This window comes from Phocoena sinus, chromosome 12, assembly GCF_008692025.1.
Source record: "Phocoena sinus isolate mPhoSin1 chromosome 12, mPhoSin1.pri, whole genome shotgun sequence".
Lineage (NCBI taxonomy): Eukaryota > Metazoa > Chordata > Mammalia > Artiodactyla > Phocoenidae > Phocoena > Phocoena sinus.
Genome location: NC_045774.1, coordinates 70,504,050 through 70,524,741, shown reverse-complemented (window position 1 = coordinate 70,524,741; position 20,692 = coordinate 70,504,050). Strand labels below are relative to the sequence as shown.

The 20,692-nt window shown below is 41.1% G+C and overlaps 1 protein-coding gene across 10 annotated transcripts in view; it reads right to left on the bottom strand.

Moving 5' to 3' along the window:
- SYNCRIP (synaptotagmin binding cytoplasmic RNA interacting protein) overlaps positions 1–20,268 on the bottom strand; it is a 29,448-nt gene extending 9,180 nt beyond the window's left edge. For 3 of the 10 annotated variants that reach the window (XM_032650986.1, XM_032650991.1, XM_032650993.1), the window contains exons 1-10: positions 19,038–19,556; positions 17,502–17,661; positions 16,698–16,816; positions 16,463–16,570; positions 13,547–13,660; positions 13,271–13,447; positions 5,060–5,195; positions 3,762–3,967; positions 1,433–1,582; positions 988–1,109 (exon numbers count right to left, since the gene is read on the bottom strand). In XM_032650986.1, coding sequence (XP_032506877.1) covers positions 988–1,109; positions 1,433–1,582; positions 3,762–3,967; positions 5,060–5,195; positions 13,271–13,447; positions 13,547–13,660; positions 16,463–16,570; positions 16,698–16,816; positions 17,502–17,649 — 1,280 coding nt within the window. In that variant the 5' untranslated portion in view covers positions 17,650–17,661; positions 19,038–19,556. Of the gene's footprint in view, positions 1–987; positions 1,110–1,432; positions 1,583–3,761; positions 3,968–5,059; positions 5,196–13,270; positions 13,448–13,546; positions 13,661–16,462; positions 16,571–16,697; positions 16,817–17,501; positions 17,662–19,037; positions 19,557–19,961 lie in introns of those variants that run through there. The other 7 variants (XM_032650992.1, XM_032650989.1, XM_032650996.1 and 4 more) reach the window with 5 other exon arrangements.
- Positions 20,269–20,692: the final 424 nt, after the last annotated feature.

The following is a 20,692-nucleotide window of genomic DNA, read 5'->3' as shown; positions in this document are numbered from 1 at the left end:
CACGTAGCACACAAAAAAAAACATGTTTCTTTAGTCCTAGAACAAGTACAGATAGATTACTCGGATAATAATCATTGTACAAGACATCGTACATAATTTTATCTGTTTCCCTTTTAAAATTAAAGAAACTGAGGCTCAGAACTTGCCAACTTGCCTAACTGCACAGCTAATTACAGAAACTGGAACGTGAATGCTTCCCTGATTATGAAATAGTAGAAGCTTCCCCTACACAGGGCAACAGACACAAAACTAACCTGAGATATAGTTTAGTGATTATTGTTCTCGCCATCAAACAGCAATTACCCCTCTCTTCCTCCTTAGAAATCAATTACCAATTTTTTTTTAAATTGCAAACTTCATTCTTACACAGCTAAGTTTCCTTCACTGTCTTAATGAGCAGATAGCCTTAAAAGATCCAATTTATACAATGCATTTACACACTCGTTTTCGTATCTCAATACTGTTATTTGCTTATTTCATTAACTATACTCATTTCATTTTTCAAAACCCATGCATAGTATATGAAGCCTTTGGGATGGCAGTAATGGGCACTATGTATTGGTAAAGAAGTCTTTTTTCTGACACAAGGGAAGCAAAGTCTATTATAATTGGAGATTTTATATTTCCTGCCTCAGAGAAAAAAAACTCTCCACCCTTTAACCAAACATACTGTCAAGACTTTGGGGCAGCTAATATTTAAAACACGTATTCAGGAGCACATTCTGTAAAATACAGTAGAAAATAACCTAGATTGATTTTTCGTTTATTATACAAAGGTCCAGTTGTTTAGAATTACAATTAGTTTCACAAGTATGGTCAATAGCAAGAGCTCAATAAACATTTTTGGAGATTCTCGGCATTTTTCTTTGACTCAAAGCTTTCAAGTTAAACTTCAAGTCCTCTTTAAAAGGTAAAGGCATGTTACAGATTTGTTCACCTGTTATTCACCAGTTAATCAATATTAAAATTTGTACAACTTTCACTTACATTTGATTCTTTGCAGCTTGCCTCTGAGCTTTTCTTTCTTTCCTTTTCTGATCTGGTGGCTTAGCAAAAACAATTTCAATATTTTCTCCCTCCAAGTCTTTGCCATTCATTTCTTCCATAGCCTTAAAAAAGTAGGTACTGATCAATACAAGAGACCTTTCACAACTACGATTCATTTAAAGTTAAAAAAATCATTTACTATTAACACTAGAAGGATGAGATAAAATAGGATTCTTGATTTCATTTAAAGATCCAGCTCTTCAACTATTAATCTTTTTGACTTAGTTTAGTTAAGTTATGCGATTCGCTAAGGCCAATAAAGGTTAGCTTGAGTAATTACATGACCTCTGAGTTTCCTTCAATTTTCTAAAACATTCTGATTTTAGGATGACTAAAAATCATTAGTCTAAGTTAGATGCCTATGATAATTCCCCCAGTTATTTACCTTGACAGCACCATCTCGCTCATCAAAATGAATGAAAGCATAATCTTTTAATTTCTTCACTCGTTCCAGTTTCCCAAACTGACTAAATGCCTTTTCTAAAATCTCTTCTGTTACAGTATTGGCCAGGTTGCGTACAAACAGCACTTTTACCTGAAATTTAAGAAAGAAACAGAAACTTCCTATGTATTTCCAAAGGATTCAGTTTCCAAGATCCCAACCCTGCAGACTTAACTTTAGTCACAACCCATTAGAAGAGTACCAGAAATATAAAATATAGACTAAAATTTCAACTCATTTGGGTAAATACCAAGGAGCATGCTGTTGGATCTAATGAGCAAAAAATCTGAACATTCTCACCAAAGATATACAGATGGTGAATAAGCATAGGAAGAGATGCTCAATTATCATGTCATTAGGGAATTGCAAATTAAAACAGTGAGATACCATTACAAGCCTGTTACAGTGACCGGCCAAAATCTAAGACACTAACACCATCGAATGCTGTTGAGAATATTGAACAACATATTCACTGCATTAGAATGCAAAATGGTATAATTTGGCAGCTTCTTACAAAACTAAACATACTTTCATACCATATGATTCACCAGTCACACTCCTTGGTATTTACCCAAAAGAGGTGAAAACGTGTCCACACAAAACCCTGTATATGCATGCTTATAGCACCTTAATTCATAATTGCCAAAACTTGGAAGCACCCAAGCTGTCCTTCAGTAGGTGACTGGATAAACTATAATAAATCCAGACAATGGAATATTACTTAACATTAAACAAGAAATGAGCTATCAAGCCATGAAAAGACATGGAGGAACCTTAAATGTAAAAGAAGCTGTCTTAAATGGCTACATACTATATGATTCCAACTATGTGACATTTGGGAAAAGACAAAACTATGGAGACAGTAAAAAGGGCAATGGGTGCCAGGGATGAGGGGACGAGGGATGAAAAGGCAATCACAGAGGATTCTTAAGGCAATGAAAATATTCTGTATGATACAATGGTGGATACAACATACATTTGTCAAACCCATAGGATGCAGAACACCAAAAGGGAATCCTAACGTAAACACTGAGTTATACTAATGTGTCAATTTAGATTCACTGATTATGACAAATGTACCCCTTTGGTGAGGACACTGATCATGCAGGAGGCTGCACAGCTGTGTGGGCAGGTGTGCGGCTGCACAGCTATGTGGGCAGGTGTGTGGCTGCACAGCTATGTGGGCAGGTGTGTGGCTGCACAGTTATGTGGGCAGGTGTGCGTACGGGAAACTGCTGTACTTGCTGCTCAAAAAACAAAACATGCTACGCACAGGACTTTTCATTAGTTATTATTTTACAATTAAAATGGACGTGGTTATTTCCTAATAATGTGAACACCATGCCATCTGAAATAGCTGTTGAACTTAACACAGGGAGTCAAAACTAACTGGGACCTGCTTTTGAAACCCTGAAGAGAGGAAACAATATTCAAAACACTGGTAAGATAAAGTCTTCAATCCTAAAAGCTCCTCAAGTACAACTACAAATTTAACCTTTTGGCTAAGAAACACTATCACTTCCTCCTAAAATACCTGAAGTAGCATCTGAATTTCTTAATCTAAAGGGCTAACCAATGAGAGCTTAATAAGCCAAAGGAAAAAAGAATGAATCCTAAGTATTTTCTGTCCTCAAAAACATTTACCCTTTAATATTCACTGTTCTGACACTTCACCCTCCTCTCTTGATTTTAGTAAATTAGTTGTATTTCCTAGCCTATCGTCATTAAGGAGGATTCTTTAAAAGGTTAGAATAACTTAACTGCGAACTGCACTGGTAAAGTGTTGACTCAAGAGATGTTTGCTTTCATAGATGTCTCAACTGACTGCTGAAGCACGATACCTAATAATAGCTAAACCTTTTAACTGCAGCAGCTCTGCTGAGGCCAGTACAGTTCACTATTTTTAGGAGTAGGACTTTTAACACAAAAACCATGTAATCTTAATGGCACCACTCTCAAAAACTCAAAGAAACTGCTCTTCAAATCCACACAAAAATGAAAGTGAATCATCTCCACTGCATGTAGGCTACCTACTTTATCATAAGCGTATGATGGCTACACAATTGTAGCTGACTGTCCATGAATAAATTCCTATATTCACCCTCCATGCACTTGTTACTTATTTTCTGGTGTGTGGCCTTTAACACAGAACATTTCTCTCACTTTCAAAAATATGGTTTAAGGAAGCGCACACAAGTTTCCCTCCGCTCTCTAAAGCCTACCCCTGCTCCCAGCAACACCACAAAAAATTTTTTAACTCAACTGTCATTACCTTTGCCATAACTTCAGGATCGGGATCTTCTATAGGATCAGCCCATTCAACAGTTCCAACATTTCCCCAGACCTTGACTTTACCACTCATTAACCTACGTCTTGCCTGGGCAGCTGTTTTGTGATCTTCATATTCAAGAAAGCAAAAGCCTCTGTTTTTTTTCTTGTCGTCTGGTTGGTGGTATAAAATGACGTCTGTAAGACCCTCTGAAAGTAAGCAACAATTCCAGAGAAATTAGATAAAATAAGCAAAAATAAGCAGATCAAAAGATTTATTTTTCTAATATTATACCTGAATATCAGAATGAAAAATAATCTCTTATCTTTACCAGGGACTCTCAAAAAACTGGTCCAGATAATTCACCTAACCCACACTTTCCAAGTGTTCCTAATGCAAAAATCCCCAAGAAAAGAAAATGTATTCTTTTTACTTAGACCTGAGGACTATTCTGCTTCCATTTATCAGATGACAGAAAGGTATGAAATCTTTACAAAGCTGTTTTAGGAAAACCAGGAGTATAAGTCAGACATGGTTAGAAATTTTTCTCTGTGTCCATTAATTAGATGACAGAGAGGTATGAAATCTTTACAAAGCTGTTTTAGGAAAACCAGAAGTATAAATCAGACATGGTTAGAAATTTTTCACCCCATGCAAGTAAAAACTAATTTTTTAATGGCACTTTTCTGGCCTCAGACATGGTTTTACTTCAAATGAAATAGACTATCTTAGTATTGCATAAGAATTTCAAATGTTCCTGGAAATTGGTAACAGGCTGATAATTTGCTAAATATTCTAGGCAGACAAAACTATTTTTTCTAGTTTCCAAATGACAAAAGCCTGTCACTTGGAAACTTATAAAAAATGCTTTACAATTCAAAGAAATTACACCATACTGACAAAGTATAATCTCTGTTTATAGCAAGAGTGCTTACCATTCCGGTAATTTGGAAAATCAGATTACTTATCAAACATTTTTACTAAGAATGTCAACTAGCACCTCAAAATGCATAAAAACACACAAAGAAGTACAATTTTCCGAAACAAGGGAAGCACAACAATGATTCTGCAGACTGAGTTCAAATCCCAGCTGTATTCCTTATTAACTACATAACATTCAGCAAGTTATTTCCCAAAACCTTCTATTTCTTTATCTGAAAAATGGAGTTACTCATCTTATATGGCTATAGTGAGAATACGAGTCAATAAATGCAGTGCTTAAAGCAGTGCTTGGCACACAAAAGCATGCAATTACCGTAAGTATTAGAAGTTGAACCTCCTTCCAAGTAAACCCAACTTACCTGTTACTTTGCTAAATTCTTCAAGAATCTGTTCCTTGGTTTTACTCTTAGGAATAGAGCCCACAAAAAGCCTGTTGTTGGCAACGGAGATGCAGACACCAATGTGTTTTCCAGAACGAATTTCATGATTATTATACTGAAAGGCGGAAAAGTGCATGTTTTAAAAATACTTAAAATATCCTACTATAGGTGCTCATTATAGAAAGATATGCAAATCCCATACACAAAAGCAAAATCTTTTAACAAATTAAAACTTCAACACTTAGGTTTATCAAGTATTTTTATCCTTTAAAAAATTATAATCTGAGACAGGAAGATTGTACTGACAAAACACACTAACCAAGTTTATGAATTAAAGCAAAAAATTGTCAAGTCCTTGAAATTTAGCAAATTTGTTAAGAATCTAGTCTGTAAGCAGCTTAAATTCCAAATTACTGATTCCACAATACCTTATTTTCTACTTAAATTCATCCTTCCAACTAGTTATTCTCATGCAAGGGAAACAGATTCCAGTGCCAGCAAGCTTTCTGCCTTTCTATTAATCAGCGCTTAAATCTTATTTTTCCATCTCCCCTAATCACTTGTAAAAAGTTACAATAAGGGATTTTTGGCTTCAAATACTTAAATCTAAAAGGAGAACCTTGTTATTCTGAATCAGATCCAACTTTCTCCCCCATTTTATTTTCACCAAGCCTACAATGAAGTTGGAGAAAGACAAGTAGATTATGGTAAACTACTATAAAACTACAGTAAAAAGTAAACAATCTTCAAGTAACCATATTCCATAAAACGGAATACCGCAGAGGCAAAACCCAAAAAGTTCCTATCCCTGTTATTCCCATTCTTGCGTAACAGGTATATCAGGTATAAGTGAAGAAAATACAGACAAGTCAGAAAACTGATTCCTCCCTCTCCCTTTTTCTCCATCTCCAGATATTCAAAATTAAACATGAAGTTCAAACATCCTTCCTTCAGTTCAGAACAGTTTTGTACTTTTTACCCCACTGACTCCGTTCACGCTTATCCGAGTCTCTGGTCATCATGACCTCAGGATTCTCTCTATGCTTTACACTTATGCTGGTGACATTTTTTTTTAAATCACAACTTTGCCTATTGAAAAAGAATCCCACAATGGACTCCGCATCAGCAAAACAAAGTTCAAACCCTTGGATGTCATTAAGTCCGTCCTAAAATCCCTACCACTTCTCCCTTTTCTCCACAATACTATAATCTCGGCTATTTACATCAGTTCTCAAACAGTTTTCATACTGCTCAACCTCTGACTATAACGCTTTCCCTGAAACTTCACCATCTAAACTCCTCTGCATACCTGTAGATTTGAGCTCAACCAAATATTCTGCAATCCCTAAATCCTATAAAGGCCAACAAAAACACCCTTCTATGTTAACACAGATCAGCAGTTCTCAACAGGAGTGATTTGCTGCCCTCCGACACACACACATTTTGGTCAACTAGAGGTGGGGTTTGCTGTTGGTATTTAGTGGGTAGGTAGAGGCCAGAGATGTTATTAAACATCCTACAATTCACAAAATAGTCCAGCATAATAAAAAGTTATGTAGTCTAAAACATTAATAGTGCTGAGGTTAACAAATCCTGCCCTGGACTTCATTTTCTCATACCATTTATATTCTATTTAGACCAAACACCTCTTAAAAATAAAAATATGCGGTTACGGGCAGATATGAGACCTATGGCTGAATCCACCATTGCATGGGATTATGGACAAGTAGACTACAATACCCTATTACACAAACAAGTTAACTTTAGAACACAATAAACTGCTTTACGACATGTACATTCCCTAGATTTTTATATCTAAGGATCAAGTAGCCAGCCTTAGTGACAAATCAATGGCTTTCAATCTGGTCATTTAGTCTGTAACTCCAGAAATTGACAAAAACAATTAAAATCAGAAAAAGAATGGAAGGAAATACAAAGTTTTAAAAAGGGAGAAAGAGGAGTTATTTTGAAGATGACAATTTGGTATCATTTTCCCTTTATTGTATTTCTTTCCAAATATTCTAAGAGCAGAGACTATTTACTTAACAATGCTGCCTCAAAATAGTAATGACTGTTTCTATTATTACCTACAAAAGAAAAGTTTCTTCCTTTCTATAACCTATCCTCACTATGGTTAATCAAGGCGGGGTAGGTAGAAGGTATTTAAATGACTGTAGTCTCTGAACAATATGAAGACATGAATATTTAGTAGGATTTATAAAGAAAACTAACTTTTCATCCACATTTTTTTAATTTAAAAAATTGGAGGGCTTCCCTGGTGGCGCAGTGGTTGAGAGTCCGCCTGCCGATGCAGGGGACACGGGTTCGTGCCCCGGTCTGGGAGGATCCCACATGCCGCGGAGCGGCTGGGCCCGTGAGCCATGGCCGCTGAGCTTGTGCGTCCGGACCCTGTGCTCCACAACGGGAGAGGCCACAACAGTGAGAGGCCCGCGCACAGCAAAAAAAAAAAAAGTTTAAAAAAAAAATTAGAACAATTATAGCTGACCCATAGAGTAAATTGGCTCTCCAATGAAAAGAAGTCATTAAAGGAGCAAAGGTGACCCTCTGCACATAGCATACTGTCCAAATAAAGCGAATGTGCCTAGAAATAAACATTCCTTAAAGAAATGCCCCATCTACAAATTAAGCATGCACTTTTATAAGTATATCTGAGTTGTTTAACTTTTCTCACTCTAGCATTTTTAAGACCAATCTATCACCTTAAATTCGAAAATAAACTTTGCATCCTTGCAGGTGTTAGCAGGTGAGTTAACAGTGACTTGGATGGTAGAAAAACATTACCAAAACAACTGTTGTGATCCTTAACAGAGATTCTAATTTAATGCTGATAAACCCTTACTCTCAAGGGTTAGTAATCAGGACGATATGATAGTATCAAAATAAAAAAGAAAACGTAATCTTTTCCAAACTCTAGAAAAGTAGGCACTGAAGTTAACAAGTTTTAGAAATCTAGCTTTCAGATCCAGTAGCAGCGAGGTAACCAAATAAAATAAAGATGAACTTTGAACATTAACCAATGCAGTTTCAGTATTTCGGAACACCAAAATGAGTTGTACAGACTGGAACATTCCCATCATCTACGTTCAAAATATCAATCCACTCTTTCCTTCCCTTATAGCCAATCAGTTACCAAATCCCCAGAAATTCAGCAATCTCGGATTTAGAAAACTGATCCAGAAGTGGCTGCTCAGTCCTAACCCTTACAGCAGCAAAGCCGCTACCTCCCAAGCCCGTCCATTTAAGTCTTCTTTACCTTGAGCCAAACCTACTTCCCTAAAAATTCTACAATAAATCTATTTCCTCCTCCAAATGACAGCACTTCATATACCTGCACACAATGCTTAGGACTCAATCCCCCTCTATGCTTGGCTAATCATTACTTCTCTGAAATTGGGAACTACCTCCTAGAGTGTCATCAAACAGTGACATCCATAACACAATCCTATAGAGGCAGACTGAGGAGTCTAGAGTAAGCTGGAGACTATTCTTACACTTCTAAACACCAGGCCTCTGCAACATGTAGTCCATGATTATCTTGGCTTATTTGGCAATCACACCACACCACCAACACACTACAGCTTACTTGTGTATTAGTCATGTATAGGACTTGACTCTCAGTCCCACTCAATTCCATCCTGCTGGTGTAAACTACTGTCCCAGGCTATCAAAATCTTTTCAGATCCTTATTTTGCCATCCATGGCATTAACCACTACATATAGATTCCAGTCACCAAACGTTCCAAGCAGTCCAACTATGCCCTCATTCATATCACTGATTAAAAAAAAAAATAGAACCTATACCGTTATTTACATCATGCAACCCATACAAAGGCTCAAAACTTTAATAGCACCATGCAACTCAGCCCAGCAGTCATGCCTACTGCCTTCTAGCACTGACTTTACACAAGTTTTATCTCCCTTCCCACAAAACAGTGCTTCAACTATTCATCTATTTCCTTCACTGCCCTGCTCACACCTTTTTATCACAAAGCGTTCTCTAACAACCTCAACGGAAAGCAATCGATCCCTTCATCCCTCCTTTACCCTGTGAACCGCCTGCTTCCACTTTAATTGTAGTTAGCCTCTCAAGTCCTAGAAACACCAAAGTCAAGAACTGGATCAAACCACCTTGCATGGCCATAGTAAAAGTTTTCATGTTAAACACTTGCTAATTGCTACTAAAATATTCTGTCTACCTGTCTTGCCAGCTGCATTCATCAAAATGGTTGTACACTGGTGTATACAACCACTGTGGTGATAAACTATCAGTGGCTATTAAAGTCATAACCCTTAATGTGCAAATAGAGGTCAGTATTCCAGTCTTTGTAACAAAGGTATTTTCAGTAGGACACTTCCACTGTATAGAAACCATAATGGGCACTGCAGAGCCAGTGGCCCTGGGATCCAATTCCAGCAGCACACCACACAAACACATATACACACTTGCCTGGTCAGCCAGTGAGGTTATTTACCTAGTACCTACTCTATAATGGCACTGTTCTAAATGCTGGGGATACAGGAAAAAAGAGCAAATTTTCTGATGGGAAGAGAGAAGCAAATAATCTTTCAAAGTTAAATAATTTTAAGTACATCTAAGCATTCCTTTTTTTATCATGTTCAGTATACTGTCATGGGGCAACTGGGTGGTAAGCCTTTCTTAGAAAGGCCTTCTAAGAAAACCTGATTGATAAGACAGCAGCTGTGCTAACTGGGAGAAGTGGGAGAAAGAACAGAAGGCAGCCTTGAGATGGAAATGCTCATAGCTTTTGTGGAGGACAAAAAAGGCAAAGTGTGGATGGAAGGGTAATAAAGAAGAATGGGAAGAGAGAGGTAAGCAAAAACATGATCAGATAGAACCTTGTTTGGAAGCCATTATTAGAGTTTTCAGCATGGGACTGTTGCGATCTAATCTACACAGCTAAAAGGTAAGACTGTAAAGGAGCAATGGAAAGCAGTGAGACTAGCTAGAAGGATTCTTCAAATGGTACCTTAGGCTAGGATGGTAGCAGGAAGATGGTACAAATTGGTTAGATGCCAAAAATAAATTTGGCAGTAGAGACGACTTACACTCTGAATTCCTTACACTACCTAAACCACTAGGTAATTTGAAGAATCAGGCTACCTGGCAACATAACTTACACTGCTGGCTTAAATTGTTATGTCTAATTAACGATAAGCACATGCTAAACAAACCTGGTATCAAACTAAACCAGTACGGCTCTGGGCAAGCCACCCAGACTATTTATTCTACTGCAAAAGGAAGATATTTCACTTACCTTGAAGAATGGGTTGAAGTGATCTTTAAAGGTAATAATGTAGCACCTAGCACAGCTCCTGTGCCTCAACAAGCACAAGTGGTAGCTATTATTCACCTTTTCACAAATTTAAATCTTGCTTCCTTAGCTACATTGTCATCGTTTAGGGATGAATTTTCTTATTCCCCCAAATACAAGGCAGATGTTAGCTGAAAATAGGGTCATTAAGAAGTTTGCAGTTGCTTCTAACTTCATGCCTCTTCTTCAGCTGTTAACATCAACCCATTTGACAAGTAATTCAGATGCAAACTTAAAATCTAGTCTTTATTGGGGGGGGTCGTTGTTGCATAACATCAAAAAATAAGGCTGAATATATAAACTATCTCAACTCAATCGAAGGTATTTCTCAAGACACAAAGTACAGGAAAGCAAAAAGATCGTGCTTCAATCTTGCCTCATCTATAAATAATGTAAAAAAAGCATTTTCTCAACATCTGATTATATGCGACTACAACAGTTCAACTACCTTATATAAAAATTCACCTTGGATAAAGCTGTAATTCAAGTAGACTCGTGACATGATACGAGTAGAAATAGTTTTCAAAATATGCTTCCTTAAAAAATACATTTAGGAGGGGTACTCACTTCCAGGAATCACAACAAGGTAGCAAAAAACATCCGAATCAACTTCAGTTTTTTATTTCTCTAGAATGTTTCATTTCCTCAAAAGCCTAGTCCTTTCTTCTACTGTTGCATTAAGGCAAATCTCCCAATTCTATTATCACCATAGTCCTACTACGGTAAAGCATCCTTTTTAAAAAAGCAATGACAATACGCCCAATTCATCCCAGTGCTAAGAATACCCTTAAAAAGACAATAAAGCACAGAGCCTCCTATTCATCAGACAGTAAAAAATAATTATGCCCCCAGATAAGGACTCAAATCACAAACCCAGAAAAAAATGTTAAAAGATTTAGGACAAGAGCTAGCTCACAGACCAATCAAAATGGCTGTTTGGCTACCTGGAAATTTCTGTGTTACAGTTGAAAAACTTAACTACATTACTAAGACTACTCTAAGCCTACAGCAATGCACCTTTGGACTACATGATCTGTTAAGCCAAGGCAATTGCCCAAACTGAGACATATTTCATGTGTACTTGTTGGCACTCAAAATAGTGATGTTAGGACTGGATTATATAACATCTTCTTCTAATGATGTTTCTTTACTATAAGGATTCTGAACATCATCTAGAAATAAATTCTAGTGACGACCTACCATAATTAGTGTATTTTGGCAACAAAAATTAAGTAGTCTACAAATGTTTGTTTAATGATTCCTTTAAAAAATATTAATACACAAATCATTACTTGTAACACTAAATAATCACATCTATTAAGCAAAACTAAAGGTTTATGTAATACCTCGTAAATAAACTGGATCTGACATCATTAAATTCTGTACTAGCTTTTTGCAGTAAGATAGTCTCATTGCCTTCTCAATCATTATGTATTTCCACACTAAAACTTACTGCTACTTTATTACTACCTAGCAAAATGTTCTATTCTTTTATAGATTCAACTGGATGACTCCTAAAGTATCTTTCCAGAACTCTAAAGAGTCCTCAGTTTTACCTGAACTGTTTAAACTAAAAACGTGACAGTTCAAAGGTTACCATTGAATGGACCCCTAGAACTATACATACTCTCCCTTCTGAAATAGAAAGCACTCTTTGAAAGAAAAGAAAATCAGCTATGATTTAAAAAGAAATATCTAAACTCCTGAATTCTTTATTCTTCCCAAGTAGCATACTTTTCTAATTTTAACCTTTACAATGTTCAATTACACATACCAATGGAGAGATCCAAGCAATACAAAAAGCAAAACCAAGTAAGTATATTTGTTTTCTTTTTCTCCTTAAGGTTTGCCTTAAAATGTGATATATATGGGCTTCCCTGGTGGTGCAGTGGTTGAGAGTCCGCCTGACGATGCAGGGGACATGGGTTCGTGCCCCGGTCCGGGAAGATCCCACATGCCACGGAGCAGCTGGGCCCGTGAGCCATGGCCACTGAGCCTGCGCGTCCAGAGCCTGTGCTCCGCAACAGGAGAGGCCACAACAGTGAGGCGCGCGTACCGCAGAAAAAAAAAACAACAAAAAAACGTGATATATATGATGGTGAGGGAAGGAAAAATAAAATTCAGGATGAAATGACTCTAAGGAGTTCAAGTTTGCTTAGAAGTACCCATAAAACGTGTAAGTCAGATAACGCAAAACTAACAAACATCATCTGCTATAGTGAACCATTTACAAAAGTTCCTCCCCAGCTGTACTTTTTGATATATTTCTTGGATTGAAATTAACTTCCATCTTCAACTACAAAACACAGAAACTACTTGTCACAGAATTTAATAAAACTAATTTGAAGGAGAATTATATAAGCCATAGTTTGAAACATTAAAATTCTTTAAATTGGGAAAATAACTAGGTCCTCATCCGACATCTAGTACTTTTAAATCAGACACTGCCATTCAACATAAAATCCTTTATTTCATTAACTAAAAAGTTATCATCACAATGTCTTTGTGAAACATTTTCGAAAAAGGGACAGCCAGATATGGTCCTTTAAGAGCCCTATCTACTACACTTACTTTCTTAAACCTTTTAACACTCCTTAAAAAAAAAAAAAAAAATCACTAAGCCAAATTCAAAGCACCAGTAACTTCAACTCCACATTACCTTACACATCCTGAGTCAGTTCAACTATACGTGCAAAAAATACTGCTACAATGCGTACATAGAAAATGGGAGTGCCTAATCAGCACTTCAAAAACCTTTGGTTAACACAATTAAGAAAATTCCTGGCTTTAAATGAAAACAGAGAATGTGAAAACTGAAAAGAAAAAAAAAACTCACCAGTTTAACAGCCTCCTGAGCTGCTTCTTTTGTACAAAAAGTGACAAACGCATAACCTCTATTGAGACCAGTTAGTGGATCCATCATTAGACGAAGATCCCATATAGGTCCAGCTTTTTCAAACAATGGAACAAGTTCATCCTCAAACAGATCTCTTGGGATCTTCCCTACAAATATCTGTAAATTAAATATGAAGTAAAAACCATGGAGAGTTTCTTTAGGGAACCAGACACCTGTACATTTACTACAAAGGGTACAAGTTTTTAGTCTCTTTACCTCAGTGCCAACAGAAGGCTGCTGACCTGAATAAACGGAATCTGGAGGCGGTCCCCCATACTTCCTCTGTCCAGTGGTCACATCGAGTGTGTATCCTGTTCTTTCCAAGAGCGCCTTAAAAAGTTCAAATGTCATCAATACATTTCATTCATGAGACCACACCCATACACTGAGCAGTTTAAAATCAATCTTGTTCAAATCTTTCCATGTATCTTTGCAACATTCCCTACTTACAGATTTCTGTTGTGTTTCAGAATTCCCCTTTTAATGTATGCTTGTAATTTATAATATGCCCTAATTTATAATGAAAATTTCAGGATCCTGGTCAAATTATTTTCTGGTCTCCAATTAATTACTGAGTAGTGCTTAGTGAACAACACTAAATATTGATCCGTCAACAACTTTCAAGGCAACGTGTACCTACTCGGCCCTTCTAAAAAAGGACTGCACCTAATTAGGCTGAAAATAATTCTCTCCTGAAGAAGGAGATGGATAACTTCTCTCTCCCAAATCTAGCTTTCTTACCCAATAAATTTCCCTGTAACCCACACTTCTAGGTACCTACCGCCATTCTGGGAGTTTCACCAACCTTTACAAAAATTACACTTCTCCAATTAAGTCCAGAAACTTAGGAGTTGCAGGAAAAATGACCTCTTATTCATCTGACATTCAAGTACCATGCTTCACAGGACAGCATGGATCACTCAGAAAAAATGAGAGCCAAAATGATTTTGAAAACTTTATGAAGCTGCAACAATGTGACATAACCTCTATATATTACCTCCCTAAAAGTGAACTGTTAAAATTTACGCAACTCATATTTACTCAGAGCATTAAAAATTTCTCTTCATCTTTTATTATAAGCAAAAAGACTAGAAAGAAGTTAGCCTAAGGAAAAAACAAGAATTATTCCTTTTCCACCATCTCACCCACAAAGCACAGAACTGGTTTTCTGAATAATAAAAGCAACCCAATAATTAGATGATAAATTCTGAAATAAAAAGAACCACTAGGCACAGGACAAAACTTATCAAAATGCTGTTAAGTGAGTTGGGGGTCACTTTAGTCTTTGAAAATGAAAACGCCTAGATAGATTTTAAATATTTTCTACCCAAAGAACATAAAATATATTATTAAAACATACTGTAACTGATAACAACTCCTTTATTCCTAAATTGTCTTAACAAAAAAGCCCGGAAAGTGCTACATGTTTTAAGTAGTCTTTTTCTATTATCTCCAAATATATGTGCTTAACAGTGCAACATTGGGTTAGTAACAAAAATAAACTCAAATCTATTACTATCACATAAACTAAACCATTAAATGGCTCTTCTTTCCTTTTTCCCATATATAATCCCTGCGCTTCTTTCACTGTAATCTTTTAAGTGACCCAAATAATACCTCTTATGTCACTCGCTAAAAACAAAAAGGAAAAACTTATTCCCTCTGAAAAATATCCTATAAAAATGTCTGCCTTCGACGTAGAGAAAATGGACTTGAGGACGCGGGGAGGGGAAAGGGTAAGCTGGGACAAAGTGAGAGTGGCATGGACATATATACACTACCAAATGTAAAACAGATAGCTAGTGGGAAGCAGCCACATAGCACAGGGAGATCAGCTGGGTGCTTTGCGACCACCTAGAGGGGTGGGATTAGGAGGGTGGGAGGGAGATGCAAGAGGAAGGGGATATACGTTTGCATATAGCTGATTCATTTTGTTATACAGCAGAAACTACAATAAAGATGTTAAAAGAAAAAAAGTCTGCCTTCTTGCCACAATTTAAGTCACACTAAAGCTTTAAGCCACTCCCTTCCAAAGATAGAACTGAATCTCACAAACGAAATTTTCAATTTTTCATAAAATTTTAATAACTGTCTCAGCATAGACTTAATTGCAACTGATTAATTACAATGAGTAACAACTGTATTCCATTTCTTTGGAAAAACTAAACTTATAGCTCAAACACAATTCACCCACAGCTACAACTGCAAAAGGCTCAAACTTATAGATAGCCTTAACATCTAACTCCATATTCCAAGCTTCTCTCTTCCCACAGCATTAAAACACACCTGACACCTCTATTGTTCCTAGTAACTTATTTTCTTAAACCATAACCCTTGGTTCAAGAGCAGTGGCACACTGTATTAAGAGTACCAGATTAAAACTAGTATAATCACCGTCGTATTTTCTATGAACTAAAAACTCAACACAACTAAAAAACACCAAGATCAAAACCTAGTTGACTTTGAGGCCGTTTACTCTTCTGACTTTGGGGGTGGGGGAGCGCAAAGGAAACCTACCCTCAGCCTCAGTTTCCTCATTTACATTTCCACAGTAATCCATTTTATCCTTAAAAGCTGCTTCCAGAAATGAACAAATTGGCCTTAAAAACCTATACTAATGGAAGGAAAAGAAGGCAGTGTTAAAATACTAAACCCATTTAATTTGGGGGCTTGAGAATCCTAAGAAAAGCAGTCAGCTGCTAAATGCACACACTCCACCAGTATGGAGTGAGCAGATCCCCTCCCATTTTGGTTCCACTGTCAGTTAATCTGGACTTGCAGGTTTCTAAAAAAATATGGTGGCTGTATTTCTTTAAATCTTTTATTTAGAATACCAATAACACAGATTTAAGAAACAGTAGCTGGCTAAGAAGAAAAACTTCAGAACTGCTTTAGCAACAAACTGTTAAAGGCAGGAAAAACAGTAATTACAAAAGATTAACAAATTATCTCATGGTCATTAACTCGCAACATCAAAAAACCCCACAAAAAACAGACAAAAAAACACGAAAAACAAAACACACACACCCATTTCACACCCAAGGAATATTTACCAAAGCTAGAAAATAGAAAAAAAAAAAAAAAAAACTTTAAAACTGAAAGGAGTAAAAAAGAAAGTTTTTAAAGACATACCTTAATTTTTGCCTCATCTGGTCCTTTGCTAGAATCTGCTACTTTGGTCCCCTGTTTTTCTCTCTGCCTATAAGTCTTCATGACTCCACATAAAAAGGCACTTTTGTTCTGCAAACGAATTTTCCAATCATATTTAACAATAGTTATCTTAAACGTACCTAAATAAATAAAACTTGAACTATCAAAACCACTCAGGTTTTTTATTGTTTTTACACTGACACTAGATTAACGTTACCTGAACATGAGAGAGATCACTGTCTTTAAACTGCTGAAGAACTGCCAATGCGCCGTCTTCATTGAATTCTTTTAAAGCTTCGATAGCTCTTTCATCTAAATCGCTATGTGCAACCAGCCCTGGAGAAGAAAAAACTTAATTGTCAACTTTTAATATTTTTAGAAGGTTTTTTTTTTTTTTAAAAAGACCATGTTTGCCAATATAGGTGCCAACTAAGAATTCTTCCATGCCCCCTTATCATCTATATGATGAAAAACACACATACCTTAGCCATTCTGAACGGCATTATGAACTAAATAAGGCCTCTCAACCACTTTTTTTTTATCTTGTTCTGTGTCTAAATCAGACAATTCTGAACCCTATTTCTACAGCAAATATATAGGCTCACAAATTCTAAAACCAACCAACGAAGTACCGAGCATGACAAACGAACCTCTACTCAATTTCAAATACCACTAGAAAAAGCAAGAGCCACACGGAGACAGACTACAAGTCTACAGTTACCAAGTTATTTAACAAGAATCCTACTATAAAAATACCCCCAAAAAGTCACATGGCCTGCTTCCAATATTTAGCAGCTGTTGCTACCATCGTATACTTATCCATCTGGCCAGCCAGCCTTTACCTCCTAACCCTTTCTCTTCCCTCCCTCTATACACCTTAACCTCTAGTTCACAACTAGCACAACAAGGCAAAACCAGGTCCCACACTTATTGGAAACCACAAAAAGTTGCTATTTTAGCTCAAAGCCAGAAATCCAATAGAAAAATTTCATGATATAATTTTGCAAGTGTTAGTTCTTACCTGCAACGTAAATTTCATCTAGTTTTTCAGCAACTTTCTGTGGTAAACCAGCATCAAGCAATGTCTGAAAATTTTCTGAATGGATAACTGCAGAAGTAGTATCCATGGGCTCTTCAGTACCATTTCCATTAACATGTTCTGTAGCCATGTTTCCAGAGATCTGTTCAAACGCAATAGGCAAAATTAAACTAGGATCTTCAGAAAGGGTAGAGGACAATATGAGAGCCCCAATCTTTACATTCTCTACCAATTTCTACACCAGCCAGCCTGCACCTCCCTTTAAAGAGGCCTTACTTGAAAGTCACTGTCGCCTGACAAGCCACATTCGGAGCGCGGGGCACAGAAGGACGGATCCACTACGTTTTTCCTTAGCACCACCCCTGACTCACCTGCTAACACTCCCTAGGAAAAACCACATTACAAATGGAGCCCAACCAGCACGAGGACGAGCCAGCGTGCCACATGCAGCTGTGCCCGTACGGCGAACGAGGTGTGTGTGGAGCAAGCAAAGCTGGGCTTTTCCCTCTCAAAGGTAAACCCCCGAAGTGCGCGCTTTTCCCGCCTGCCGCTTAAAGATCGGTAACAACAGCCTGCGAAGAACAAAGCGCTTACACAAGCTACCTTCCCACCACCCAATTTCTCCACCCTTCACCCGCACACCCCAAAGCCCGCCCCCGACTCCGCATCCAGAGCGGCAGCCTCACCGCTGCGGCCCCCGGGAGCCCAGCAGAAACACGTGCTCTGCGCCTTCCAATGTCCTACAACTTCCTTCCACGAAAACCCACCGAGTCCCAGGCCAAGACCACCGTCACCGGCTCCCAACAGCAACCCCAAGCCGCGGCCGGAGCCCCCAGCAAGCAGCAGCACCAGCAGCACAACCTCGCCCCTCAACACCGAGGCCGCGGCGGCGCCAGGCCACAGGCTCTCCCCGCCCCCCAGCGCCGCCGTCTCGGCCGTGACACATGGCTCTCTCTGCCCCGGGCGCCGGCGACCGCCGGCCGCCCGCCCGCCCCGCCGAGACGTGCGCCGCGGCGCGCGGTGCAAGCCCCCCACCCCTCACCGGTCCCGGCAGCGACTGCGGCGCGGGGGCCGTCGGTGCCACCCCTGGGCCGGGGCCGACAAGCCGGCGGCGCGAGGGCGTTCCGCGAACTGCCCAACGCTCGCCGGACCCCAAGCACCACCCAACCCCGCCGCGCGGCTGCGGGACAGGACCGGCTCCTCTCCGCCCACTCCCGCGCCGCGGCGACGGCCACGACAGCACCAACTCCGCCGCCGCTCGTGGTCCGCGCGGGCCACGGGGGCGCCTCCTCCCTGGAGCGCCGCAGACAAAGCCCGAATGGCAGCAGCACATGGAAGGGAGAAGGAAGTGGCGGCGCGGGCCGCGGCCTACTCCCAAGCAGACCCAGTCAACGTGCTCCCCTCTTCCTTGGAATCCATTTTCCAGAAAAGCCGGTTTCTCCCCGCACCGCCCTCCCACAGCTCACTCCACAATGTCACGGAGCTCCCCTCCCAGATCCGGGTCCCGGCGGTCGTTACCTCCCCGTCGGGCTGCGGTGGAGGAATCCTGTCCGAGGAGATCCGGTTGCGGGCAACGCGTGCTCGCTGCTCCCTGGGTCCGGCGCGAGTGGAGCTGTTGTAAAATGGCGGCCGAAGCTCACGCCGCTGGCAGCAAACCCGATCCAGTTCCACTCGCCTCCGAGCGCGCTCCCAGTGCGCGCGCGCGCCTCCGCGTGACCCCCCCCCGCCCTTCCCTCCCCTCCCTCGCGCGTCCGCTTCTCTCACTCACTCCTTCAGCCCCTGCCCGCCTCCAACTCCTCCTTCTCCTTCTCCCACCACCACCAGCCTCCGTCCGCCTCTCCTCTAGGCCTTTCTTCTTCCCCTCCCTGCTCCTTTCCCCAACCGCTCGCAGTGTTGTCCGCGGCCGCTCAGGCACGAGTGGCCGCCCTTCCCCTCCTCGCTTGCACGCTCGCACGCTCGCTCCCTCCCTCGCTCTCTCGGCCCCGTCCCCCCAGTCCCGGCCGACTCGGCTCCTCTCTTTCTCTCTCCCGCGCTGACGTGCGACGTAGCTTACGCCTCGGGACGCGCGCCCGCGGGCTCCGCCCCCACGCCCGCCACCTCCCTCGCTCCTCACCACACAGGAGGGCGCGAGACCCCGCCCTTCCGCTCCGGCGGCGGCGGAGGGGCCGAGAGTGAATGAAAGGCCCGCCCCTTCCCCTCCCGGCACTCCCCCTCCCGCGCCCCTCCGAGCGGGGCGGGGCGGGCCGGCTCAGCGTGTCCCACTCGTTCTCCTTTGTCAGGAGACAGACATCTCCCCACCCCGCCCCACCCCACCCCCACCGCGGCACCACGCGCACGCCCCCCCAAATCGAGCTCCCGCTCGCCCCACACCCCGCCCCGTCCCGGACCGGCGGGGAACGGGGCGGGGGGTGCGGAACGCGAGCGCAGCTCCGCGGAGCTTACCCACCGGTCCGTGCGCGCCCGGCCCCCGCCCCGGGCGCCGCGGCCGCGTAGTCGTTCCAGGCGGTGTCCACGCCGCCGCCGCCCCGCGCTCTCCTCGCTCGGGAAGCTGCAGGCGCACGTGTCCCCCGGGGCGGGGCGAGGCAGACAATGGGGCGGCGGGGGAGGGGAGCGGCGCGGAGCCCGCGGACCTTTGGTCCACCTGGCCGGCGGGACTCGAGTGCGGGAGTCCCTCCTGGGAGACTGGGTCTCCCCGGCCGGACAGTGGGAACTCCGGGGCCCTGCGCCCGCGTGGCTTCCCTTCCACGGGAACCTTGGGTGGAGGGAGGGGCGCCCGGGGCTCGAACGAGGAAGCCCCGGCTGCTTTTGAGGGGGAACCGGCTGGCTCCAGTGGAGCGAGGAGCGGCTCCCGCCTTGGGATGCTACGAAAGCCAGATTTGGAAGCAAAACCGCTGGGTGGTGAAGAGTTGTGCAATACTCCGTTTCAGTCTCTGGCCTTTTCAGCAGTTAAGGGCTTCCTCACGGCACAGTTTGAGCAACTTGCAGCAGCACAGAGCTGCGTGGTTAGAGCAACTGTGAAGAGCATATCTGTGTTTCTTTTCGAAAATCTTGGCAATTAAATCTTAACTGTAGTGACACTTCTTTTGTAACCGTATACTAGGTACAAGAAAGACAAGACAAAGGCATTTGAATTTCAGACGCCGTATGGATACTAATTTTGTTCAATGCAGCTG